The sequence below is a fragment of the Prionailurus bengalensis genome, chromosome D3 (assembly GCF_016509475.1).
Source record: "Prionailurus bengalensis isolate Pbe53 chromosome D3, Fcat_Pben_1.1_paternal_pri, whole genome shotgun sequence".
Taxonomy (NCBI): domain Eukaryota; kingdom Metazoa; phylum Chordata; class Mammalia; order Carnivora; family Felidae; genus Prionailurus; species Prionailurus bengalensis.
The window spans coordinates 1,782,885-1,809,842 of record NC_057356.1 but is presented as its reverse complement, the minus strand read 5'-3'; the positions used below and the strand labels follow the sequence as shown (position 1 = coordinate 1,809,842).

The 26,958-nt window shown below is 52.1% G+C and overlaps 1 protein-coding gene across 5 annotated transcripts in view; it reads right to left on the bottom strand.

Moving 5' to 3' along the window:
• STX2 (syntaxin 2) overlaps positions 1–21,871 on the bottom strand; it is a 36,089-nt gene extending 14,218 nt beyond the window's left edge. Inside the window, exons 1-4 of one of the 5 annotated variants that reach the window (XM_043557284.1) lie at positions 21,622–21,871; positions 11,744–11,818; positions 7,544–7,643; positions 17–91 (exon numbers count right to left, since the gene is read on the bottom strand). In XM_043557284.1, the coding sequence (XP_043413219.1) occupies positions 17–91; positions 7,544–7,643; positions 11,744–11,818; positions 21,622–21,651 (280 nt within the window). In that variant the 5' untranslated portion in view covers positions 21,652–21,871. Of the gene's footprint in view, positions 1–16; positions 92–7,543; positions 7,644–11,743; positions 11,819–12,192; positions 12,450–21,621 lie in introns of those variants that run through there. The other 4 variants (XM_043557285.1, XM_043557287.1, XM_043557283.1 and 1 more) reach the window with 4 other exon arrangements.
• Between the last annotated feature and the right edge of the window lie 5,087 nt (positions 21,872–26,958).

The following is a 26,958-nucleotide window of genomic DNA, read 5'->3' as shown; positions in this document are numbered from 1 at the left end:
AAAGCCTTAAACTCACACTTCAACTTGGCTCGGATTTTACTGGCAGTTTTCTTGATTTCTTTGTTCAGATCCTCAAGGTCTTCCTTTGTTTCTTAAAAAAAAAAAAAAAAAGGTATCTGAGCTATAATATCCAACAGCAATAATGCCCAATAAACTTACAAATGGAACAACATCCTTGGCAAATACTCAAGTGTTTTTATTTCTTAAGGAAAAGTATCGATCTTGCCAGTGGTTCACCAAGACCAAGGGACCTCAGTGGCAGGGGGAGCTTGGTAGAAATGCGCATTCCTGGGCCCCGCCCCAGACCTCTGGGTGCCACTCTGCCACCAGCAATGGGACCTGACAAGCCCCCAGGTGACTGTGATGTGCACCTATACTTGGCTGGTTTGCAGCCATTAATTTGGTGGAATAGGTCACTGGATCCGTCGATAACACCTAGACCTAAGAAAGAAAAGCAGAAATTAACCAAATCCCGGAAAAAAAAATCCTCCCGTGCGTCTGATTTCTCTTGTGCTCTCCTCTACCCAAGCAAGGCGAGCCCCTCAGGGGAGTGCTGGTGGCCACACTGTGTCCAGGCTGGCAGAGCGAGGGCCCAAGTCTACAGGAAAATGCACACGGGGCCGGATGTATGCAGGGGTGTGGCCCCGCTGAGGACGGGGCACAGCTATGAGCTGGGGGGGTGGGGGGGGGGGAGGACGGAGCTGCGGTGGATCAGTGCAGGCAGAGCCCTGCTGGCACTCCCCGGGAGCACTCCCCTCGCTGGATAAGAAAGCCCCTGGGCTGTTCCTGGAGGGGGAGACCCCGGGCTCTCTCCTCACAGGCAGGCGGGGGCCCAGGCGTAAGTGAGAGACGAGAAAGGGGCATTGCCAGCCACAGCAGTGGGCCGCGAGGCTGTCCTTGGCAAAGGTGCCATTTCAAACCACTGAGAAATGACGTGGTGCTCTCAACACTCCTGCTGGGAACTGTCCGGAAAGCTGGACGAAACGTGCATTTAATCTGCTTAAAGACACCATAAAGCTACACACGGGCAGGGAAGAAGACCCAGGAGAAGGACACCCAGGGAGGGAGCCAGCTGCTCCCCCAGCCCCTGCCATCTGTCAGCAACGTTTACAAATCATCTTTTAAAAAAGAAAATACTGAGGCGCCTGGGTGGCTCAGTCAGTTGAGCGTCCGATCTTGGTTTCAGCTCAGGTCATGATCTCACGGCTTCCTTGTGGGTTCGAGCCCCGCCTTGGGCTCTGTGCTGACAGCATGGAGCCTGCTTGGGATTCTGTCTCTCCCTCTCTCTTTGCCCCTCCCCCACTTGCTTTGTCCCTGTCTCTCTTGCGATAAGTAAATAGACTTGTTTTTGTTTTGTTTTTAAAGATGAAGGGTGGTAATTTTTTTAATGTTTAATTTTGAAAGAGAGAGAGAGAGAGAGACAGAGCACCAGCAGGGGAGGGGAAGAGAGAGAAGGAGACACAGAATCCAAAGCAGTCTCCAGGCTCCTAGCTGTCAGCAGAGCCCAACGCGGGACTCGAACCGATGAACCGCGAGATCATGACCCAAGCCCAAGTCAGACATCTAACTGACTGAGCCACCCAGGTGCCCCACTAAATGAACTTTAAAAAATAAGAAGAGGGGCGCCTGGGTGGCACAGTCGGTTAAGCGTCCGACTTCAGCCAGGTCACGATCTCGCGGTCCGTGAGTTCGAGCCCCGCGTCGGGCTCTGGGCGGATGGCTCGGAGCCTGGCACCTGCTTGGGATTCTGTGTCTCCCTCTCTCTCTGCCCCTCCCCCGCTCATGCTCTGTCTCTCTCTGTCCCAAAAATAAATAAACGTTGAAAAAAAAAATTAAAGAACTTTGTCAGAAAACCGGACGGCGCACAAAGGAAGCAGGCGACGTTGCGGGACCAAAACTTCTGTCACCCAGAAACAACTCGACGGGCGAAGAGAGGTCCGCAGATGACTCAGAAACACAACTTCCAAGCAAAAGGCGGAGACGGTGTCTCTGGGGAATAGAGCACGGAGGGCAGGAGACGCTGCGAGTACAGTGCAAAGGTTTAACTACACAGACTTCAAGTCTCCCAAAGAGAGAGGACAGCAAATCGGGCAGAGACGGTTCGTGGAGAGAAAGTGGCTGAAGTGGCCAGAGGCGTGGGCTGAAAGATCCAAGAGGCCTTGGGGAAAGCAGGCAGACAGAAAGGAAACCACATCCAGAAACGTCAGCACAAAATTGCTAAAGCAAAGACCGAAACCCAAGTATCTTAAAAGCTACAAGTCGACAGGTGACTTTAAACAACACAAAAACAAAAAACAAACAAAAAGGCACTGCAAAGATAACTTCAAGATCTTCAAGATGGTCAAAGAAAATTACTTCCCAACAGACTCCTACACTCAGTGAAAACATCCTCCAAGAACAAGATTACAGACGGAAAATTTCAGACAAATGCATATTCCCGACTAAAAGCAGGGATAGTGTTTTGATTTTTGTTTTTTTAATTTGAGAGAGAGAGAGGGAGAGAGGGAGAGAGGGAGAGAGGGAGAGAGGGAGTGCACAAGCAGGGAAGAGGAGCGGGGGTGGGTGGGAGTTGGGAGAGGGGAGAGGGAATCTCAAGCAGGCTGCACACTCAGTGCAGAGCCCGAAGCGGGACTTGGTCCCAAAACCCTGGGATCACGACCTGAGCCAAAATCAAAAGTCAGATGCGTAACACACTGAGCCACCCAGGCGCCCCAACAGTGTTTGTTAGAAAGAAACAGTGTCAGATGGAAGGTGTGAGGCCCAGGGATAAAGAAGGAGCAGCGTTGGGGCGCCTGGGTGGCGCAGTCGGTTAAGCGTCCAACTTCAGCCAGGTCACGATCTCGCGGTCCGTGAGTTCGAGCCCCGCGTCAGGCTCTGGGCTGACGGCTCGGAGCCTGGAGCCTGTTTCCGATTCTGTGTCTCCCTCTCTCTCTGCCCCTCCCCCGTTCATGCTCTGTCTCTCTCTGTCCCAAAAATAAACAAACATTGAAAAAAAAAATTTTTTTTTAAAAAAAAGAAGGAGCAGCGGTGTGGCTGGATCCAAACCGTAGGTTAGTTGTACAAAACAAGGTCAGATACAAACAGTTACATTGCTTGTATCTATTATATACACACGTCAATATGTGCATCTAAGGAAAGATGGGGTTAAAGTTTCCTAAAGCCCGTGTGTTACCGGAAAAAACAAAAGTACAGATTTACATTAGATCTTAAATCAAGAATATACACTATGGGGGCACCCGGGTGGCTCAGTCGGTTAAGCGTCCGACCTAATTTCGGCTCAGGTCGTGATCTCAGGGTCCCTGAGACTGAGCCCCGCATCGGGCTCTGTGCTGACAGTTTGGAGCCTGATTGGAGTCTCTGACTCTCTCTGTCTCTCTCTCTGCCCCTACCCCACTCAGACATGCTCTCTGACTCTCAAAATAAATAAACGGTAAAAAAAAAAAAAAAAAAAAAAAAAAGAATACACACTGTCATCTAGGGGACGACCACAAAGCGACAGGACATAGTTCATATAAACAGGCTCACGGTGGAGGGGATAAAATTCTTAAAAACCAACCCAAGAGAAAGCACGAAAAGAGAGAAAAGGTACCAAAGAAGCAAGAACGTCCGCCCCAATGTCACATCAAGAATTCTGGCAAATATGGGGCGCCTGGGTGGCGCAGTCGGTTAAGCGTCCGACTTCAGCCAGGTCATGATCTCACGGTCCATGAGTTCGAGCCCCGCATCGGGCTCTGGGCTGATGGCTCAGAGCCTGGAGCCTGTTTCCGATTCTGTGTCTCCCTCTCTCTCTGCCCCTCCCCCGTTCACGCTCTGTCTCTCTCTGTCCCAAAAATAAATAAAAAACGTTGAAAAAAAAATTTAAAAAAAAAAAAAAAAAAAGAATTCTGGCAAACAGACTAAAAGCACTTAGAGACAAAAAGCGATCAAACTGGAAAGAAGGCAAAGCCCGGCCACGTTTTATTTTACGGATAAGAGCCCAGAGAGAGCTGTTAGCTACTAGGGCGTAGGAGACCGACGGGAAAGCGGTGTGATAGGTCCACCACGCACACCGATCAGGGACACCAGGGAGGGGGGCTGTGAGCTCAGGCAGGGCGGACGGGAGCGCAGAGCCTGTCCGCGGGGACGAAGGCCCAACGCGCCTCGACGCTTCGCAGTTCCGACGGCATCCGTGCCCGTGTCCTCCGTGCATGAGTCTGGACTGGGCCCTGGAAGGAGGGGACAGGGGGCTATAAAGGGTGTCCCCGGACAGTCCCTGAGATGGGAAGCAGGGGCTGCACGTCGGATCCCGGTGCGTTATCAACGTCGACTTTTCTGCCTTAGATGGTTACGGTGTCGGCGCACAGAGCATATCCCGCGGAGACACACACAGGAGCACGGCTCTGACACGAGTCGGCAGAACTGACGACAACACACACACCACACGTGTCACACGTGTCAGCAAACACCGCGTGTGCTCATCCAGGCACGGAAAGCACACGCATGGCCACACGCCAGGAGATGCGGACGACGGGCGAATCTAGGGGAAGGGATCGGGGGTGTTCTCTGTACTGTCCTGGCAACTTTCCCACGGACTTGAAGATTTTCTCGCTAAAAAACCCGAAAAGCGTGTTGAACGGCACCCGTCCTCCATCCAGCAGCTGCAGGCCCAGGAACCGGGCGCCCGTCTGCAGTCTGGCGCCACCTGGTGGCCACCGTGCCCAGGCACCGCTCGGCCCAGAGGCTGGGGGGCTGGGCCGCAGCGGCTCGGGGACCCCCACCCCCGTCCACGGCGTGGTACCCCGCCCAGGACAAAGGGCCGGGAGGCCGGCAGCCCCCTGCCACCTGCCCCACCCTGGGCTCCTCACCGCAGGGCCCCGTCGCGCAGGAGAAGGCTGACTACGTTCCTCTGTTCAAAGTTCGACCACGAAAGCACTTGCACGTGGTTTCCCACGTCTCGGTTCACACGTTGTCACGAAACGTAGAAAAGAAAGAAGGAATCGTTTTACTTAGGGCCCAAAAGGGACTACTGGGACCACTGAGAGTTCCGCGTTTACTGCAACGGCAGCTTCAACTGCTACTTCTTGGCAGCAAAAGTTTTTCAGAGGTAAATCACTCAAGAGGAAAAAAATACGCAAACATTTATCCAAATTCAGTTCTCCCAAAAATTAAGTAAGAGGTTAACAGGCGTCACATAAAAATTTCTGTGGGCCTCACGCCGGTCAGAGTGGCTAAAATGAACAACTCCGGAAACAACGGATGCTGGTGAGGATGTGGAGAAACGGGAAACCTCTTGCACTGCTGGTGGGAATGCAAACTGGTGCAGCCGCTCTGGAAAGCAGTGTGGAGGTTCCTCAGAAAATTAAAAATAGACCTACCCTATGACCCACGATAGCACTGCCAGGAATTTACCCAAGGGATACGGGAGTACTGATGCAGAGGGGCACTTGTACCCCAATGTTTATAGCAGCACTTTCAGCAATAGCCAAACTATAGAAAGAGCCTAAATGTCCATCAACTGATGAATGGATAAAGAAGTTGTGGTTTATATACACAACGGAATACTACACGGCAGTAAGAATGAAACATGGCCTTTTGTAGCGACGTGGATGGAACTGGAGGGTATTATGCTTAGTGAAATAAGTCAGCCAGAGAAAGACAGATGCCATATGTTTTCACGCATATGTGGATCTTGAGAAACTGAACAGAAGACCATGGGGGAGGGGAAGGGGAAAAAAAACAGACACAGAGAGGAAAGGAGGCAAACCATAAGAGACTCTTAGATGCTGAGAACAAACTGAGAGTGGATGGGGGGATGGGGGACAGGGGAAAGCGGGTGATGGGCACTGAGGAGAGCACCTGTTGGGATGAGCACTGGGTGTTGTATGTAAGTCAATTTTACAATAAATTATATTCATTCAACAAAAGAATAAAATACAGTAATTACACAAAAAATTGCTGTGGGCAAACAGACTAAGCAAAGTTGACACAGGTTTCCTTATTGCAGGACTGCTCAGGGCCTTTATTGCTCGGAGTACACTGTAACTTCTCTAGAGGGATTATGGCACAATGAGGCTCCCAAAGCACTTAGTGACATAGGCCAGCCGATGAGATTCGTGCCCCACAACACACTTTGGGAAACATTCTTCTAAATCGTAAGATAAGGCATCTACAGAGGGTCAGAGCATCGTTTTATAAGACATGCAAAATCTTAAAAACATGGGTTTTTTTTTTCAATTTAAGATTTTTATTTTTTCAACGTAAGGCTACATCAAGTAATCTAACAAAAAGTTGCTCTCAACTCTCCTCTTTACTTGACAGTAAGAGCGCCCCCTTGCCACTTACACTCAAGCCCACACCGGACGTCACTGAAAGAAGTCAACAATAGGAAGCACAAGGTGGGGGGAAAACATGTCATTATTCACAGAGGACACGACTGGGTGCGGAGACAGTCCAACGCAATCTACACGGAAATTAACAGCATTAGTAAGTAATCAGGCAGGACAATGGGTACCAGGTCAACACGTGGAAACGAACAGAAAATAAAATTTGCAGCAGACGCTGCTTACGTGAACACCGATACCCAAAGCACCTGGTAATAAATACAGTGCAGGATGCGCGAGGCGTCTGCAGCAAGCCCTGCAGACCACGACCCAGAGAAACTGAGGAAGATCTAAATGGTGGAGGGACTGACCGTTTTCATGGCTTGAAGGGTTCCTACTGTAAAGACACCATTTCTGAAATCCCTGCGTGGCGGGTGGACTCCAACCTGCAGTCTCTGGCTTGTCCAGAGCCATCTCACCCCTGAAGTTTCCAAAACTCATCTCTCCAGGTCGAGGCAACATTCCCTTACAACTACCAAGGCCCCGACTTTGGGCTAATCGAAAACCGCTTCTCACATGCTGTCCTCAGCAGACACCCAGGACAGCATATGGCGTGCAAAAGCCTTTCCTCTTCAAGCCACCTGTAAACCTGCCCTAACAAATGCTGTTTTCCTAATCAATCTCTTTTTTTTTTTTTTAATGTTTTACTTAGTTTTGAGACAGAGAGAGACAGAGCATGAGCAGGGGAGGGGCAGAGAGAGAGGGAGAAACAGAATCCGAAGCAGGCTCCAGGCTCCAAGCTGTCAGCACAGAGCCCGACGTGGAGCTTGAACCCACAAACCGTGAGATCATGACCTGAGCCGAAGTCGGACGCTCAACCTACTGAGCCACCCAGGAGCCCCCTAATCAATCTCTTGTTAACTTTCATCTCAACACAAAATCCCGTCACTCTTGTTTAACTAGGGATGCAGAAAGTCCGCATCTGAGGTCCCATCACTGATACGGCCCCGCAGCTCGGCAAAGCCCCTCCCGCGTATTCTTCTGGACGACATGGCGGTGGTCGTAGGAAGCCACCACTGCCTCAGGACAGGGTGTGGCCTGCTCGGTTCCAGGGTGTTTACGAGCTCCCGGCCTGACCTCCGGCAGATGCCGCCAGGGCCCAGGCCCGTTTCGAAGGCAGCAAGAAAGAGGCACAGAGACAGACACACAGACAGACGCACTTCTTTTCAAAGCCAGTAACTTACTTCCTTCTGGGTTTGGTGCAGAAAGAATGATGCTGTGGTTTTTCTTTACTTCTTCAACATATTGAGCTATTTTAGCGATACTGGTCCTGATCTCCTCAACCTAGGACAGACAGAAAGTCATCATTATTGCGCACATCCCAATCTGCTGCCACCTGCCGTTCCCGAAAAGGGAAGGACAAAGGAGGGAAGTGAATGAGTAATCACCACATAAAGAAATAACAGCCTTTTACCATTCTCACACCGGGAATTACTTACTTTGAAGACAAAGAAACACGTACCGTGTGAAGGTCCATACCGCCGTGGCTAAGGCGGTGTCAATCAACCCTCAGTAACAAAACCCATCAGGTTGTACAAACCTTTGCCATCAAGACCCACGTGTTGCCGCAGATGACGTCACCGGGAAGCACACGGCCGCCTGCAGCTCTCTGTGCAGTCAGCCGGGAACAGGGCAGGGCGCCTGGGGGCTCAGGCAGTTCAGAGACCGACTTCAGCTCAGGTCACGGTCTCACGGTTCATGAGTTTCAGCCCCGCATCGGGCTCTGTGCTGACGGCTTGGAGCCTGGAGCCTGCTTCGGATTCTGTTTCTCCCTCTGTCTCTGCCCCTCCCCTGCTCACGCTCTCTCTCTCAAAAATAAACATTAAAAATCTTCAAAAAAAAAAAGGGCATGCCAGCAGTCATACCCACGTGGGGAGGTGTTTACTGTAGACGAGGCCAAGCCTTCATAGTCATTGTTTTTACCCAATGATCTACACTATTGAACACTTGTTTCAAACTGTAATGTACTCGTCAGCAAGGTTCATCCAAACAGATCCCTGTATCTGAATTACCAGACTGGGCACACAGCTTAAGTGCTGACTGATCCTTCCTAAAACAGTCATTACAAAATCCTTCCACGTCGTGGTAGATGTCCACATCCTAGTCCAGTGAGTGCTCCCGTATAGGGCAAGAGGACTTCGCAGATGGGGCTGAGTCCTGACACGGGAAAACTACCCTGGTTACCTGAGTTGCTCTGAAGTAATCACAAGTGTCCTTACAAAAAGGGGACGAGAGGGGCGCCTGGGTGGCGCAGTCGGTTGAGCGTCCGACTTCAGCCAGGTCATGATCTCGCCGTCCGTGAGTTCGAGCCCCGCGTCGGGCTCTGGGCTGATGGCTCAGAGCCTGGAGCCTGTTTCCGATTCTGTGTCTCCCTCTCTCTCTGCCCCTCCCCCGTTCATGCTCTGTCTCTCTCTGTCCCAAAAATAAATAAACGTTGAAAAAAAAAAAATTAAAAAAAAAAAAAAAAAAAAAAAAAAAAGGGGACGAGAGGGTTAGATTTAGAAGCCGGGGGTGAGAAAACAGAAGCGGAGGCCGGAGCCATGTGCCTTCAGCGCCAGTCGCCGGAAAGGCCAGGGAATGGCTGCTTCCGTGGCACGTCCACAAGGAGCCAGCCGTGCCGGCACACGGGTGTGAGCGCTGCACACTCACTTCAGACTCCTGACGTCTGGACCGGGAGAGAGCGCAAGCGTGTCGGTCAAGCCGCTGGGGCGGTGGCGATTTGTGAGAGCGGCGGTCGGAGACTAACTCCACGCACGTACTCGCGAGGGGAGGAGGGGAAAAGACAAATATCTTAGGATCACCATGAACATGGTCTTGACCGCCTGGACTCCTTGAAAGGGTCTTGGCCCCCGGGACCCCGGTCCGAACTCCGAAGCACACTTTGAAAATGCACGTGCCGGAGGGGCGTAGAACACAGAATCCCGCCTTCCCCGAAGGGCGAAGTGCTACTCCGTCGGGCCGGGGGCCACCCGCACTGACGTAAGTCCTGTAGGACCATGCATACTTCTCACGCTCACAGCTTAAGTTCACTGACCGTGTGAAAATGACACACCAACAAAAAACCGATTCCTTTACACGTTTGCCATTTCAATACCAGCAGGGACACTCTGGCCTCAGTGCACGGGCTTCCGTCTCAGCCGAAGCCAACGCACCAGGGCACAACCATCACCCAAGACCAAGGCACCGCCTGCAGACCTGCAGAGTCTGCGTTCACACCCCTGGTGCCGCGTGGCCTCGGGCCCGACGCGACGGGGACTGTCACTCCCACACGGTGCAGGTGCCGGCCGGCAGGGTGGTGCTGACAGCTGCCACTGACACCACACGGGGTCTCTTTCTGTCCCTTACAAGTCATCTTTGCCAGGGGGGCCTTTCCTGGCCACCCGAAGAGCACTCTCCAAAGTCCTTTACTAAACACTGGCCACGTGCAAAAGTCTATCTTTTACAGCATTCTATGTGATATTTAAGATACAAAGGCCATTTTCAAAAAACCAGTTTGTATTAACAACATCACCTGTTGTCTAAGAAATCCTTCCACGAGACTTAACTGTAAATACGACGACTCTCTAACCAGTGAAAACTTGAACTTCGGTTGAACCCCAATGCTGCCAAGCCTCCCAGCGGGAGTCCCGTTCCCACGCCTCTGGGGCACCTACAGCCGACACGGACCCGTGAAGTGACCAGAAACATGGGGAGTGGCATTCAATGACCTGCTGTACACAATTCTTCCACCGGAGGTGACAACATCATTTAATGCCAGGTGGGTCTTTACAATAAATACATTTTTACAAAGAATGGAATTCTGGAAGAGTTAAGCATCCAGATAAAGGGGGTAAAAATAGAAAAATAATTTCACAAAGTGGGTAGGTAAGCTCCAGACAACTAAAAACAGTCTCATTTCCAAAGTGAAACAAGGAAATTCAGTATCTTAACTTCTTTGGGCCTTAAAGTCAGTCCCTGTATCAAATAACTTAATTTCATGTTTTTCCACTAGATAAAATTAGGAACTAACATAATAAATACGTAAACCCAGTGACTAGGCTTATACTAGATATTCAGTGAATTCTGAAAACTGATAACTTTTAATATGTTTTTATTAACATATTCCTTTTTTTTCAAATCTGCACACTGATAGGCCAGTTTAGACTGTCCCTGGATTTAAGAGTCCATTGAAACTTGGGGCGCCCGGGTGGCTCAGTCGGTTGACCATCCGACTTCGGCTCAGGTCATGATCTCGCGGTCCGTGAGTTCGAGCCCCGCGTCGGGCTCTGTACTGACAGCTCAGAGCCTGGAGCCTGCTTCGGATTCTGTGTCTCCCTGTCTCTCTGCCCCTCCCCTGCTCACGCCCTGTCTCTGTCTCTCAAAAATAAACATAAGCAATTTTAAGAGTCCACTGAAACTATTAGACTAGATTCAGTGTAACCAAAATAAACCCTGCAAATGAAGTTTTCATCATTCAAAAAAGATAACGCACACGTTTCTTCATGTTTAACGAAGTCAAATTATTTGTTCTGTGACTCAGTTTCAAAAATTTGAATTCACGCAAAATTCGGTCAACTATCACTTAGGTTTAAGCCTTTACGCACGGGATACCCCAACAGCAGCCCTGGGGTGCTAAGAGGGAGGGGGAAGGCCTTGCGGCCAGCCCGGGACAGGGGACGCGGTACAAGGTCAGATCCAAGGGACGCGGCTCCAGGGTGGGCACCTCAGGGAAACGCCAGGCTGATGGGTGACAGAGTGGCTTTCCCACAGTGATATACCTGCTTGTGTCTAAGACTTTCCAGCAGAGGAATTTAAGATTCGTTCGGTGGTTTTAGAAAAGACACAGTATGAGCTCTTTGATGCCTGAGGTCACCGTGTGGGGACCCTGTGGAGGACAAGGACGAGGAGTGTCGTCGCGTGCGTGCTGGGCACTCCTGACCCGGCGCCATCGGCAGAGGGCACCACCGCCACCACGACTCCCTCTGGAAAGGATCGGGTGGCCCTTCGCATGGAGACCACTGCTCCCAGAGTGAGAACCTGAGGGTGGCAGGGTCTGGGAGGAGCCTGTCCCGGGAGGGGCGCTCTCTACCCATCACATCAGCGTCACGTCAGGAGAGGAAGCCCCGGCCAGGCGCCACCCAGCCCTGGGTCGCCAAGCTCCTCCTGGGAGGGGACCGGGGTCAAACCAGCACTGCCCCGTCCCCTCCCCAAGTGCACTTCCCGGAACAATGGCTCCACGCCACCAAGTATTTTAACGGCACCAAAAATTCTAGAGAACTTGAATGTAATTCACACGGCAACTCTTCGTTATATTACTTTTAGTATCATTTCAAATAAGACAAACACTCGGGTATGTTAACTGTGTTTGGAGACAGTCTGGCTGGGCTTCCTTCAGTGGCTCTTACCTGATGGAAGAAATCATCCATGAAATGGTCCTTTTCAACGACAACACTTGTGTCCCCATCATCATTCTTTCTGCACTAAAACGGAAGATATAAAAAGGAGAATTCAGATCTCAGAAACGTCCACGTGGGCACAAACGGTGAACTGAGAGAGAGGAGCATGAACCGTAACAGGCCGGCACTGTCCGCGACAACCGTCCACGACGACGTCGCTTGTCCACGGAAGAGACCACGGCAGGGGGAGGGGCGGGGGCCCCGGAGGTGGCGCGGCTGCTTCCTGGAAACAGTGGCCGGACTTCTCAGAAGTCAGCAACGCGGACCCGTTCGTTGGCCCACGTAAGCCAACATGACACAGCAAGTTTTATCTCCGAGCAGCAAAGCCCTTACACTGCGTATTTTCTACGAAGATTAAGAACACGGACACTGCCGGTTAACTTTTCTAAAGCACGTACCTTTCAAGCACCTTGCACTCGTCTTCGCTGGCATCCCCCGTGCTCCTCTGAGCCACTCCCAGTGGCGCCCACGAATAATAATCACTTTTAATGAGGAAACCCTTAGCACAGAAGACCCGGGAAGTGACACGGAGGAGAGAGGCGGCTGTCCCGACTGGACTGCCGGGAGGAGCCACAGCGGTGCTGTACCAGCAGTCAGGTTCTGGACGTTTAAATCCCATCAAAGAACATTCCAGGGCACTTCTCAAACTCGAGTTGCATCAGAATCTCCAGAAGCCTGGGTCTCTGACTCAGGTCAGAGTGGGGCATTCTAGAACATGCTAGAACACTCCAGAACGCTGAACGCTGTTACATTCTGACACACTCCAGTGCGTGAAGAACCATTTTCCAGGGAGGGAGGCAAGACACGTGGTGCCAGTGGGAGCCCGAGCCACAGCAGGGCTGTGGGAAGCAGCACGGGGTGGGGGGGGGGGGCGCTCAGCGGGCGGCGCCCTGCAGACAGGCGTGGGCTCACTCAACCCTGACTCCCAGCTGGGGCCCCCAGCCATGTCCCGAGTGGGACACAGCCACCACCCTGCTCTCACACGACACCAGTTGTTGAGAAAGACGCCCGGGGTGACCACGCTGAGAGTGTTGTGTTTGTGCCGCGTTAACAGGACAAGAACTACGGACTGAACTGTGTCCCCAGAAACACAGACGTTGAAGGCCCGGCCCCAGGGCCTCAGCACGTGAACCATATTGGGAACAGGGGTCCGCGTGGGGTAACTGGTTGCCACGAGGTCATGCTGCAACAGGGTGGGCCCTTCACCCCACGTGACTCGTGTCCGTGTGAGGAAAAACGACAGCCACCCGGGGGAGACGGCCGTGTGACGAGGGTGTGCCCGAGGACGAGCAGCCCCACCAGCAGCTGCGAGGGCAAGGGGGAGCCCCCGGGTGCCCAGGGAGCACGGCCGCCACGCCTCCACCTACCTCTGTGGCCCCCAGAGCTGGGAGCAGCCAGCTCTAACCAACCGCGCTCAGCGAGCAACTCGACTCCCCGTTACTGTCAGCAGGACTATTCCGGCCTGCTCACCGGCAGGCCCTGAGCCTGTGACCCGTGTGACCCGAGGGCCTCGGTGTCATAGGGGCGCGTAAACCCACAAAGGCTTCAGAATCCCAGCCGGTCTCGGTTGTGAGCAAAGCTGCACTTCCAGCGGCCATCAGCCGGCAAGCCGCCCAAAGAACGTTCGGGGAGCCACAGATAGCTCTCACTCCTCCGGGCCCCTCCCCTCCCGAGGAAGAGGCAGGCTGCCAGCGGGATGGAGGGCAGGTGCACCGGGGGCTGCGGGAGGCACCCACGGCCCGCGTCAGCACGTCACGTCACACACCGGAGCACAGACCGCGTGGCTCGGGGACTCGGGCCCGAGTCCTCAGAAGCCACAGGGCCACTCTGCGGATCCGGGTCTGTCTGGCTCCACAGAGCTGGCCACCGACAATCCCACCGTGCTGACCCTTTACCTCCAGCTTGCGGCACCCGGGCAACGGGCCCGTCCCACCAGGAAGGGGTCAAGGCACTGAGGGCAGAGGGGCTGCCCCGTCGATTTGATTCCAGACACCCTTGCTCTTAAAAATTCACCATCCAGGGGGCCTGGGGGGCTCGTTCGGTTCAGCGTCTGACTCTGGGTCTCAGCTCAGGTCACGATCTCACGGTTCGTGGGATGCAGCCCATGTCGGGCTCTGCACTGAGTGTGGAGCCTGCTTGGGGTTCTCTCTCTCTCCCTCTGCCCCTCCCCCGCTCTCAAAAGAAAATGAATAAGTTAAAAACAAATCTCACCATCCACCCCTCAGAGGAGGGGGGCTTCCCTCCCGGCCGCCACGCCAGACAAAGCCCGGCCACCAGGCTCTCTTCCCGACACCCTGCGACAGCCTCACCCCTTGCCTTTGAGAAAGTGTATTCCATACCCCCACTCCTCTGGACTTGGCCCTGTGTCTCTCTACTCCCTGGTGACTATTTGTCTCATTGTCTTGCCTTCTCAGCTGTGGGGTCTCAAAAGGGACCGGCTGTCTTGTCCGGCTCGAGGCCAGGAACATCAGCGCGAAATAGCATCACCTAAGTAGCTGGCCTGCGAGGACCGTCATGAACTTGATTTAGGAGTTGCAGCTGGCTGTTCCACCCGTGGCGCTGAGTACAGGGGGATGCGAAACACCTCTACCTGCCCCCACATCACTCTCACAGGGCTGCTCACATCTCACTGCTCTGAGAGTAATTCTAGACTCACAGATGCCCGGATTCTGCTTTGCTTTTTCTTATGGAAAACCGCAAACACACACAAAAGCAGAAGGAAACTTACCGTGAGCCCTCGATGTACCCATCACACGGTTTGGCGGCCATCCACCCGCAGCCCGTCTTGCTTCACCTGTGCGCCTCCCCCCTCCCCACCCGAGGTACTTGGTCATCCCCAGGCGAATCCCTCGCAGAAGATGCCGCCGTGTGTTCCATTCTGCAGAAAACTCGAGGGAACTTTCACCTCCCACGGGGGAGAGACACCGCTATGCACCTCGGCGCTCAGGGAGAGGCTTCCAGCCTGACGCCCGAGGAACGCGCATCTCACTGCCGCCTGTCCACGCTGAGCGCTGAGCACACCCCAAGCGGCAGTGCGCGGGCCACCGCGAGGCACCCCGCGCACCTGCGTGCTCTTCATTCCCGGCCACCCCTGTGGGCGGGGGACCCCTGTCTCCACCTGCAGCCCTCGAGGGAGCCAGAGGACCAGGAACGCGTTCTCCGTCCTCTTCCTTTAGCCTCGTTTTTAACCCTTTACTTCTATTTCTAACTTCTAACTGGAGTTCTCAAAACACGCGGTAAGAGGAAACAGGCCCCCTTATGCCGTCTTAGCGTTTCCGTTCGTAAAAAAGAACAAAGAAAGTGACAACCGAAACACTGCTGTTTCATTTAAGCGGCATCACGGCCCCGTCTGCACGCGCCCATGTTCATCCCTCCAGTTGGGCGGTGAACGGACCGCGTACGAGCCGCCGTGTGACGGTCGCTACAATTTGTGGCAAAGCCTCTACCGGAGGCAGTAGGAGTCTTCTCCGATATGACGGGCTCGACTTCCAAAGTGTCAAATTGCAAGACAAACATTCAAATACCAACATTTCTGCTCCCGTTACATTTCAAAAGAAGTCTCCTTAAATGCAGGGTTACATTAAAAATAAAATTCTCCCTCTGTGACAACTATCGTCAGGAGCAGAGAGCAAGGAGCTTCCACGTCTGGGGACCGTTTAACAGCCGTGAATAACTTGTCACGGGAACGCTCACTGTTGAGACTTCGACGGAAGCTGGGTTATCACAAATCGGGAGAATCCAAACTCTGATGAAACGCTGGCTTCTTTCTCCACACACACACAGATCGAAAGTGAGGGCAGACAAATTACATTTCCTTGAAATATCTACAGCACTTGTCCCTTGGCTGCTAGAATACATTAACTTCTTTCTCAAACTTAAATCCCTTGAGTCAAAGAAAAGAACCTGTGATTACGGGTAAAAGCCGTCTGTTGGCCGGTTTGTTATTCTGGAGCTGAGCGTAACAGGCCTTTCTCACACTCATACTGTCAGACTTCAATGCCCTGTGGTAGAACATCACATTGCTTCGTGGTTTTCCCTTTTTGCTACATACTTGTCTCCACTATTAACATCATACATATACCTCTGACAGGTACTTAGACTTTACATAGACAGAACTGTACCGTGCAGATGCTTCTGCTATCTGACCCTTTTCCTCGCGTGCCATGTTCAAGGGTCTCCCCTTATCTGGGACGCTGCCTCACCGCCAACCAAACCAGCCCCCCATCCGCCCTTCGCACCACCCCTTCCCCACCCGGGAGGTCGCCCGCCCGTGCGACCCTGCTGGTGGCTCCGGCTCATTCCAGTCTCAGCTCACACACCCTCCCCTGGTCGCCCATCCTCAGGAGCCCACCCACGGGCCTCTCACCCTGCTTGATTTCCTTCAGAGCAGGGGTGTCCTCGGCTGACCCCTGTCCACCCTCCACCTGAGTTTCTGGGGCACGAGGACACTGTCTGTCCGCTCAGGGCTCGCACGCCAGGCTGTGACAGTGGGGTCAGCTGAGCAACTGAAGAGAAGGGGCAGGAGCCCGAGGGGGAGGGCGGAGGGAGCACACACGGGAAGGACAGAGAGGACACCAGAAGCACAGGGGCACATGACAAAGCAGGCGTGACCCGGGTGCAGGCGTGAGCTGCCTGCCGATCCCTGGCTCCGCTCCTCAGGGGGTCCCGAGGCACATTCTGCCCTCTGGTTCTGAGGCACCGCCCTTCTTTATAATAACCGTCCCTCTCTCCGGGCGCCCGAGTGGCTCAGTCTGTTACGTGTCCGACTTCGGCTCAGGTCATGATCTCACGGGTCGTGGGTTCGAGCCCCGCGTCGGGCTCTGTGCTGACAGCTCGGAGCCCAGAGCCTGCTTCAGAGTCTGAGTCTCCCTCTCTCTCTGCCCCTCCCCTGCTCACTCAGTCTCTCTCTCAAAATAAACATTTAAAAAAATAGATAGCTGTCCTTCTCTTCTCTGCTGTAGCTACTGGATTTGTGTCCCCGGCAACAGAAAGAGCCTCAGGACCACAGGTTCCATGGTCACCTACATATCCCTCACCCTGGGATCTTCCCAACACCCGGCAGGTGCCCGGAGGGAACTACTGAGGCACCAGAGTGCACAAGCCCTGCCCCGGAAAGGGTGACGCCTGTGAGGAAACAGGACCCACCGGTGCTCAGAGACGGAAGACGGCCACCTCTGGGGACACAAGAGGGGAGAGGACAGGAAGACTTCCCAGGGGTGATGCCTGCACTGAGACCAAATGAAGGTGTGAGGCAGGCCAAGAAGGGGGATCCGGGCGGGCAGCAGGTGCAAAGGCCACCATGGGAACCACAGGCGGCCCCTGATGACGGGACTAAGGCGGCCTGTGGGATGTGCACACTGAAGAGGAAACCCATTTTTATGTACTAGTTTTTCAGGAACTGGCTCTCTTAGGTTTTCTCTTCCCTAAATTCACAACAGACTGGAAGTTACAAACAAGAAGTATTAATCTGGGGGGCACCTGTGTGGCTCAGTGGGTTAAGTGTTCAACTTTGGCTCAGGTCATGATCTCCTGGTTCCTGGGTTCCAACCCATGTCAGGCTCTGTGCTGACAGCTCAGAGCCTGCTTGGGGTTCTCTGTCTCTCTCTCTCTGCCCCTCCCAGTTCACGTGACCTCTCTCTTTCTCAAAAATAAACTTTTTTTTTAAAAAAAACTGACAGGATTGGGAACGCTGGGTGGCTCGGTTGAGCATCCAACTCTTGATCTTGGCTCAAGTCACGATCTCGTGAACCGTGAAATCGAGCCCCCGTGGGACCCTATGCCGGTGGCATGGAGCCTGCTTGGAACTCTCTCCCCCTCACTCTGTCCCTCCCCCACTCTCATGCGTGCTCTCTTGCTCTCTCTCAAAATAAACATTTGAAAAAAAGGCAGCGAGACTGAAAAAAACATAAAAGTTTAAACTATAAACATACGCATCTAGGAAATTATGCCATAAAATTCTTATCATTTTAAGTGAAGTATTTAGGGAAAAAATGCCTTATATTATAAATGGGAATTTGAACCTTTACTATACAATGCTTTGGACATGTGCAGTCTGAGCTGTCACAAAATAACTTTTAGGGGCGCCCAGGGGGCTCCGTCAGTTGAGCATCTGACTTCAGCTCAGGTCATGATCTCGCAGTTTGTGAGTTTGAGCCTCGTGTCGGGCTCCGTGCTGACAGCTCAGAGCCTGGGGCCTGCTTGGGATTCTGTGTCTCCTGTCTCTCCCCTCTCCTGCTCATGCTTTGTCAATCTCTCTCTCTCAAAAATAAACAAACATTAAAAATAAATAAACAAAGGACTTTTAAAATATCTAGGTTGTTTTTCCTGCCTTTTAAAAACCTGTATTTGCCTCTCTCTCCCTCTGTCTCCAAAAAATAAAATAAAATAAAATAAAATAAAATAAAATAAAATAAAATAAAATACAATACAATACAATACAATACAATACAATACAATACAAGAAAGGAGCACCTGGGTGGCTCAGTTGGTTGGGCACCTGACTCCTGATCTCAGCTCAGGTCATGATCCCAGGGTCACAGGATCAAGCCCCATAGTGGGCTCCACACTGGAGCCTACTTAAGACCCTCTCTCTCTCTCTCTCTCTCTCTCTGCCCCTCTCCCACTCACATGTGCACTTGCTCTCAAAGTAAAAATAAAGTAAAAATTGCACCTGCAATTCATCTCTCTGAATCCAGGGATTAAAAATACTAATTTTCTCATCTCTCAGGTCTACTAATGAATGCACACAACTGCCATGTGTTTATTTTCCTTTAAACAATGCCCACAGTTGAAATCGTAGTTTCTCTATTCTTAACTATAATACACCCATTTGCATACACACAAACTTTTTTTTTTTTTAATTTTTTTTTTAACATTTATTTATTTTTGAGACAGAGAGAGACAGAGCATGAACGGGGGAGGGGCAGAGAGAGAGGGAGACACAGAATCTGAAGCAGGATCCAGGCTCTGAGCCATCAGCCCAGAGCCTGACGCGGGGCTCGAACTCACGGACCGCGAGATCGTGACCTGGCTGAAGTCGGACGCTTAACTGACTGCGCCACCCAGGCGCCCCACACACAAACTTTTTTTAAAAAGGCAATCAAAACGCATTTGGAGTTACCGTCCCCTAGAACAGAAATTCCATTTTCATTTACTTACATCCTAAAATGTGTTTCACCCTGCTCCCTCCCCTCCCCTCCCCTCCCCCTGGCTATTTGCTCCACACAGGCACCCAAGTCATTTTTGTGCCTCTAATGCATCTAGCACACCTCCTCCTCAGGACCTCGCAGGGGCGTGTCTGTTGGATTGGTGGTTCTGCTTTTGGTAAATCAGCAACTCTTTCCGGATTTAGAGTCTAGGAGATCTTGGGTAAGTCACTTAAACTTCCTGCACCCAAATGAACTGGCTGCTCAAAAAGAGAATCACTAGTTAGAAGGAGCTACATCTGTATTTGGCAAATTGTACTGGACACACTCCTTTTTAGGTCTTTTCCAAATGGTTATCAGTGGTAATCTTCTTCTTGGGAAGAAGCACCAACAGCTAAGAAGGGAAACTTTTTGGAGGTATAACAACTATTTTGCCAGGTTGGACACTGTTGACGAGATATTTTAACTACCCAATTAAAGCTCACCTAGGAAAAGAACACCAGCTGGTTAGAAACATGGTTATGAACATTCAACTACTCCAAGAACCACTTGGAAAGAACACATTTCCTTAAGGAAAGAAAAAGTTTAACTTTTATTTCTGACAATTTCCAGAGGAGTTTTTTAAATATTAAAAGTTACACGCGTGTCAAATTCAGTTTCAAATTAATATTTTTTACTCCACATAGTAGTTTGTTTTTTATAACTATCTGAAAACATTAAAAAAAAAAACTAATAAATATGAACAGCACTCACAATGACATGGCAGTTGTCCCACCTTCTGCCAGGGTCACACACGGGAGAGAATTTTATGTTTCACAACCATGTCTCTGAGTAAGCAAGAGAGAGATTATCATCCCCATCTTAAGAATGAGAAAATTGAGGTTTTGAGAGTTTCAAAAATAATTTGCCCAAGATCAGACAACTCCAGAAGTAGAAACTTCCAGTAATGTGTTCTACAATTGCTCAGTGTCTTTATCTAGAGCGGGACGGTGTTGGACTAGAGAAGGCCACTTCTAGCTCTGAAATTCTAGATCCCAACAGGTCACGTGCTGCAGGAGGAGGCCCTGCAGGATACATAAGGCTAGAGTGGTAAATAACCGCCTGATTTATTTTTTGCTAATCAGGCCCAGAAAAGCTACATATATATTCTACGGACAGACCTTTCTTAGCTACGCCCCAGTATTACATACACTTGGAGACCTTCCGCCAACAGTTACAGTTCTCCTGTTCGGATACACTCAACAATTCTTTGCAAATACGTGAGCTCCTCCTGGCACAGAAAGGCATTCTGCAGGGCGAGAGAGCGGGAACTTGCTACGTTTAACAGATGTTCATCTGCAAACTGCGGAGGTCAAGACATTTGACCGTTAAGAAGAAAAAAATCACTACGAAGAACCATTCTTGCAAGGAGAGTAAAACATAAGGTGATGGTTCCAAGGGAGGGTAATTCATTGCCTTTTTGAACCCGGCTTCGCCATGTGATCCACGGAACACAGATAACCATTTCCGTGACGATTCCTTCCATTTTCCTAAGCATGCCATAGAACCAGCTGCATTCTAGGAGCAAAGAAGCTAATTCACTACATGCAATGAAGGCCCTAGGACAGAGGACCCAGCACCTTGTTCTGAGGCTGCCCCGCTGCAGAGGGCAGAGGCTTTATCTGTGTCCTGGAGAACAAAACATGGACACTCGGCACTAATTAACAGTCCTGTTTTTAAAGGAAAAAAAAGTAGTAATTACCTGTTGGCCTAAAATGTCTCAACTCCGCCACATTCTATAAACATCCACTCGACTGTCACCGCAGCCATGTCATTCATGGTGCTGTCCTCTCCCGCACTCGGCACCGCGCATCAAAGATCCGTCCCATGCCTAAGGGGACGCCCCTCCCTCCCTCAAGTGAAGGGTCATTTGCTGGGTTCCTCCCCGGGCACCACACACTCCACCGGCCAGGTGTGCTGGGTGGAAAGGAAGGCAAACACAGGCACGGCTCAGCGCAAGCACCCGGGGCTGTGAGGCGCCCACAGGCAGGGGGCACCGTGTGCATCTCCCCCACCACGTGCGGGGTCCCGAGCAAGACCCCAGCGATCGGACAGCGGGCAAGGCGACAGGCCCCTGCTCTCCGGGAGCTGACATCCACACCCTAGGGCCGGACCGACCAGAGCCGAGTAGTTTCTGGTTGTCCTAAGTGCTGTGCAAAGGATCAGGATCAGACAGGGCGATGTGACGGGGCGACTTCAGCCCGGGGAAGCAGCAGAGAGGGGCTCAGAAAAGGGGGTTCAAGGCCCGGCCACTGCCCCGTGCCCCCCCCACCCCACCCCCGGGCAAACTGTACTCTCAAAAGCTCCGCTTCCCTGCCTGTCAGCGACGGCAACAAGCGTTCGTGTCTCTCGGCCGTGGGGGCGTCGTGGACACGGCGGAGACAGCGACCCACGAGGCGGCGGCGGGGTGGGCCAGCGCCGCGACCCCGGGCGCCCCCCTGCCCTGCTCTTCCCCCTCACCTCCGCCCATCCCGAACAGCCCCATCCTTCCCCGCGAGTCCTGCCCACCCCGGCGCCCCCCGCCCGCTACTCTCCCCTCCGCCCCCACCTCGGGCCGCCCCGAGCCCCCCGCGCCCCGCCCCGCCCCGCCCCGCCCCGCCGCGCCCAGCCCGAACCGCTATCTGCCGCCCGCCCGCCGCTCACCGCCGCCAGGTCCGGCAGCCGGTCCCGCATCCCCACGGGCCCGGGCGCCGCGCCCCGCCGCTCAGGCCTGCCCGGCGCCGCCTCCGGCCGCCGCGGGCTCTCGGTGGACGCGCCGCCGCCTCAGCCTGCCGGTCGCCGGCTCCGCACCGCGCCCTCCCGCCGCCCTCCCCTCGGGCCGGCGCTGCCACGGCAACCGCGCCCGTGCGCTCTGCGCATGCCCGGCCGCGCCGCGCCCGGGCCCACGCAGCCTGCGGGAGCCTTCCTGCGGGAATGCCGCGGTCGGAGGGGAGGGGCGGGGCCGGGCGGGGCCTGGTGGGGCGGGGAACCGACGAGGCCGGGCGGAGAGAAGGCGGGGCCTGGGGGGAAGGGCGGGGCCTGCGGGGCGGGGGACACACCGCGCCGGAAGAGGGAGGGGGCGGGGCCTGTGGGGGCGGGGCCTGGTGGGGCGGGAACAGACCTAGCCGGAAGGGAAGGGGGCGGGCCCTGTGGAGGGGCGGGGCCTGTGGGGCGGGAGCTAGAAGGGGTGGGGGAGGGACGGTGGGGGCGGGGCCTGAGTGAGGAAGCCGAGGGATCTGGGGTGGAGGTGGGCCAGGGGTCGGGGTTGGCCGAGTTGTGCTCTGGCTTCGTCTTGCCTGTTCAAGCAGATGTGCCATTCGTCCCTTCTTGCTAATGTTTTTCTGCTTTTGTGCTTTCATACTCATTTATGTTTTTTTAATTTTTTTTAATCTTTATTTTTGAGAGGCTGACAGAGCTCCAGCGGGGGAGGGGCAGAGACGGAAAGAGAGACACACAGAATCCGAAGCGGGCTCCAGGCTCGGAGCCGTCAGCACAGAGCCCGACGCGGGGCTCGAACCCATGAACCCTGAGATCATGACCTGAGCCGAAGTCGGAGGCCCAGTTGAGCCACCCAGGCGCTCCTCCTTTTATGTATTTTTAAAAATCGTGAACATTTTGGTGAGTAGTTCAGCCCGGCTGCAGAGAGGAACTGGGTGGAGCTTTAGGTACTGACACCTTGGACAGGCTTTCTCCCGAAACCGCACCACCTGCACCGCCTTGGTGGAAGGTCCCACACCGGCTAACCATTCCTCGTACCTCCAGAGTCTCATTTTCCAGGACCCTTTCCTGCACTCACTCCCAGCCTCATTCTACCTCAGGGCCTTTGCACTGGCTGTGCCTGTCTCAACACTCTATCCCCAGACAACTAGGTAGCTTGGTCTCTTACTTCCCTCAGGATTTTGATCCAGGGAGGGGCACCTGGGTGGCTCAGTCGGTTGAGCGTCCGACTTCGGCTCAAGTCATGATCTCACGGTTTGTGGGTTTGAGCCCCGCATCAGGGTCTGTGCTGACAGCTCAGAGCCTGGAGCCTGCTTCAGATTCTGTGTCTCCCTTTCTCTCTGCCCCTCCCCTGCTCATGCTCTGTGTCTCTCTGTCTCAAAAATAAATAAACGTTAAAAAAAAATTTTTTTTTAATCTTTTTATCTTATTGTATTTTTTTATTAAAAAAATTTTTTTAATGTTTTTATTTATTTTTGAGACAGAGAGAGACAGAGCATGAACGGGGGAGGGGCAGAGAGAGAGGGAGACACAGAATCAGAAACAGGCTCCAGGCTCTGAGCCATCAGCCCAGAGCCCGACGCGGGGCTCGAACTCCCGGACCGCGAGATCGTGACCTGGCTGAGGTCAGACGCTCAACCGACTGCACCACCCAGGCGCCCCAAAATAAAAAGATTTTGATCCAATGACGCCTTTTCTGTGAGGCCTGTCCTGCCCCACCCTGTTAAAAATTGCACTCCCTGGACACCCGGGTGGCTTATTGGTTAGGCATCTGACTTTGGCTCTGGTCAAGATCTCATGCCTCATGGGTTTAAGCCCCGCATCCGGATCTGTGCTGACGGCTCAGAGTCTGGAGCCTGCTTCGGATTCTCTCTCTCTCTCTCTCTCTCTCTCTCTCTCTCTCTCTCTCTCTCTCTCAAAAATAAATAAATATTTAAAATTAAAAAAAAAATTGCACTCCCTCCTTCATACTCCAAACCCCTTATTCTGCCCTTTTCCCCTCATAGTGCCTACAGCCCTCTGATGACCCACATCATATACACATGTATTTTGTTTGCTGTTTATTATTTGTCCTTTTCCTCTGGAATACTCATTCCATTGAAGGCAGGGATTTGTGTCCACTACTCCCTAATTATCCTCAACACTGAGAAGGGGGCCTAGCACATATGAAGTGTTAAATAAATATTTGTTAAGTAAATGAAAAAGTTATGCCATAAAACTTGCTTTTGTACGTGTACCCATTCCGAAGTAGATTTCATTACTGTGGTGGGCGAGTTACGGCAAGGTACAGGATACTGAACTTGGGGCCAGAGTCTGGATTTGAACCCAGCAAGGTCCCTGCCTATTTTAAAATTCAGTGAATCTAAATTAACTTATTTTTATTGGACTTAAAGAAACAGTAAGGGAAATTTTATTTTGTTTTTTACTTTTTTAAATTTTTTTTTCAACGTTTATTTATTTTTGGGACAGAGAGAGACAGAGCATGAACGGGGAAGGGGCAGAGAGTGAGGGAGACACAGAATCGGAAACAGGCTCCAGGCTCTGAGCCATCAGCCCAGAGCCCGACGCGGGGCTCGAACTCACGGACCGTGAGATCGTGACCTGGCTGAAGTTGGACACTTAACCGACTGCGCCACCCAGGCGCCCCTGTTTTTTACTTTTTTAATGTTTATTTCTTGGAAAGAGAGAGACAGAGTGTGAGTGGGGGAGGGGCAGAGAGAGAGAAAGATACAGAATCCAAAGCAGTCTCCAGGCTCAGCTGTCAGCACAGAGCCTGACACAGGGCTTGAACCCGTGAACTGCAAGATCATGACCTGAGCCAAAGTTGGATGCTTAGCTAACTGAGCCACCCAGGCGCCCATTAAAAATCCATTCAAGGGGCGCCTGGGTGGCTCGGTTGGTTGAGTGACTGGAGGCAGGCCTGGAGCCTGCTTCGGATTCTGTGTCTCCTGCCTCTCTCTGCCCCTCCCCTGCTCATGCTCTGTCTCTCTCTCTCTCTCAATAATAAATAAAAACATAAAAAAAAAATCCATTCAAAGTCAGAATCCTGAAGAAGGATTGTCAGTTGACCGTAGTGTTTGTTCTGATCATAACTGGAAGAATTCCCCGGGCCCTGATCCTAAATGTGAATGAGGATAAGCTTTCCAAGGAATTTGGAAATGCAGTTGCCTTGTTTAACTTACCGTAATGCTAAGCTTAGAACAGACTACCTTTTTAAAGATGGGGCTGTAAATATATTTATTTACTCTGGAAAGAACTTTATGATGGTCCCTGTTGGGGAAGGCTACACAGTCAGGGGCTCCTGGGACCGGAGCACAGACATCCCCGGAGGGCATTATTCTGCCCACTATACATACGCGTGGCTTATTTTTCAGAGAATTATCTTACGTATCCCTGGATGTAAACGGGAAGGACACAGGATTAAAAACATCATAGACCATGACTCGTGGCTTTTGTTTGAGACCAATAAAGATACATGAAGTGCTATGATCGATCATTCCCGAGGAGCCACCCTCTGGCCTGTGGGCTGACGTGGGAGCCCAAGGGGATGAAAAGATACACATATCCCCGATAATCAGGAAATGCTGAGTAAAACTGCAGAGGGACGAGGCTACGCGGGCTCGGTTGGAGGAGTGTGCGACTCTTGATCTCAGGGTTGTGAGTTCGAGCCCCACATGGGGTGTAGAGATCGCTTACAAGTAAAATCTTAAAAAGCAACAACACAGTAAAACTACAGTGTGGCACTATTTTCCCAATTTCTAGGGAAAAACAGAAATAGAGACACACATCCCTTTGGCCTACCAATTCCTGTTGAGAAATCTAAAGTGTCGTAGCTATAAAAGCCCCAGGTTACACATCTGTATGTTTAAGGACATTAACTGGCGCATTGTTTTACTGGGAAAAAGGCTAAAACACACCCCAATATCTGCTGATGGTGGAAAGCTTGATTAACATCTGACTTATCACGTAAGTCAGACGGTAACATCAAACGACACACAGCGCTGCCGGTTCCCCAGCCTCCAGGCAGGCGAGCGGATGTTCCATGCGGGCAGTTCTGAGACACGCGGTCAGGATCCAAGGAAGGAAACACTCATCACACCACCCGAAGCTGGTGCCCCGGTTCTGAGCCGTTCTGCCAAAGGTCACTCTGATTTTATACAATTTTTGATAAACCCTGTGTTATGGTTGAATTGTGTCCCCCAGAAAGATATGCTGAAGTCCTAACCGCCCCCCATACCTGTGTGTGTGACCTCATTTGGAAATAGGGTGAGCGAGTTAAGAGGTGTGGTTGTTAGGGTGGGCCCTGATCCCTTACACCCGGTGCCCTCATCAGAAGACATTAGGACACAGACACATAGAGGGAAGACCACACGACGTGGCAGGAAGGCTGCTCCAGATAACCCAGGAGATGGCAGGGCATCATCGATGAGCCAGGGATGGCCAGGGATGGCACTATCAGAAGCTAAGAGAAAAGCCTGGGACGGACTCTCCTTGGAGCCTTCCGAGAGAGCATGGCCCTCCCAGCACCTTGATTTCAGACTTCCAGGAGAGTGTGGGAAAAAGTTTCCGTTATTTTAAGGCATCTAGTTTGCGGTATTTTTTACAGCACCCGGGGAACGAAGACACCCTGTAATTATCTTCTAAATAGCACAGTCATGCTGCATCAGTGATTACCCTGTCTTATAAGAACTAGTTTGTTAAAAGGAGGCATTTAAGATGTACCACACTTTGTGAAACCCTGAAAAAAACACGTACTGAAAATTTAAATACATAGACATTTAAAGATACACTAGAAAAATACATACACTGGAAGTTTTCATAGAAGTTGCGCATCTATGTGTCCACATATAAACATCTATATATCCTTCCACATATGGGTACCGTAAGTACATACATACAGATGCTGTACGGATACTATGCTATGTGCTGTACAGACACTAGGTCTATGTCTCTCTATCCGAAGGTGAATATAACCATCTGGGTAGTGGCTGGACTATCTAGATAAATACACAGATACATAGGTATCTAGAGCCGTCTGAAGTGCCCCCAGTCTGTCACAACCCCTGACTAGAACTGTTTTGTTCCAGGGACGCCTGGGTGGTTCAGTCAGTTAAATGTCCGACTTCAGCTCAGGTCATGACTTTATGGTTCGTGGGTTCGAGCCCCACGTCAGGCTCTGTGCGGACAGCTCAGAGCCTGGAGCCTGCTTTGGATTCTGTGTCTCCCCCTGTCTCTCTGCCCCTCCCCTGCTTATGAGCACGCACTCTCTCTCTCTCTGTCTGT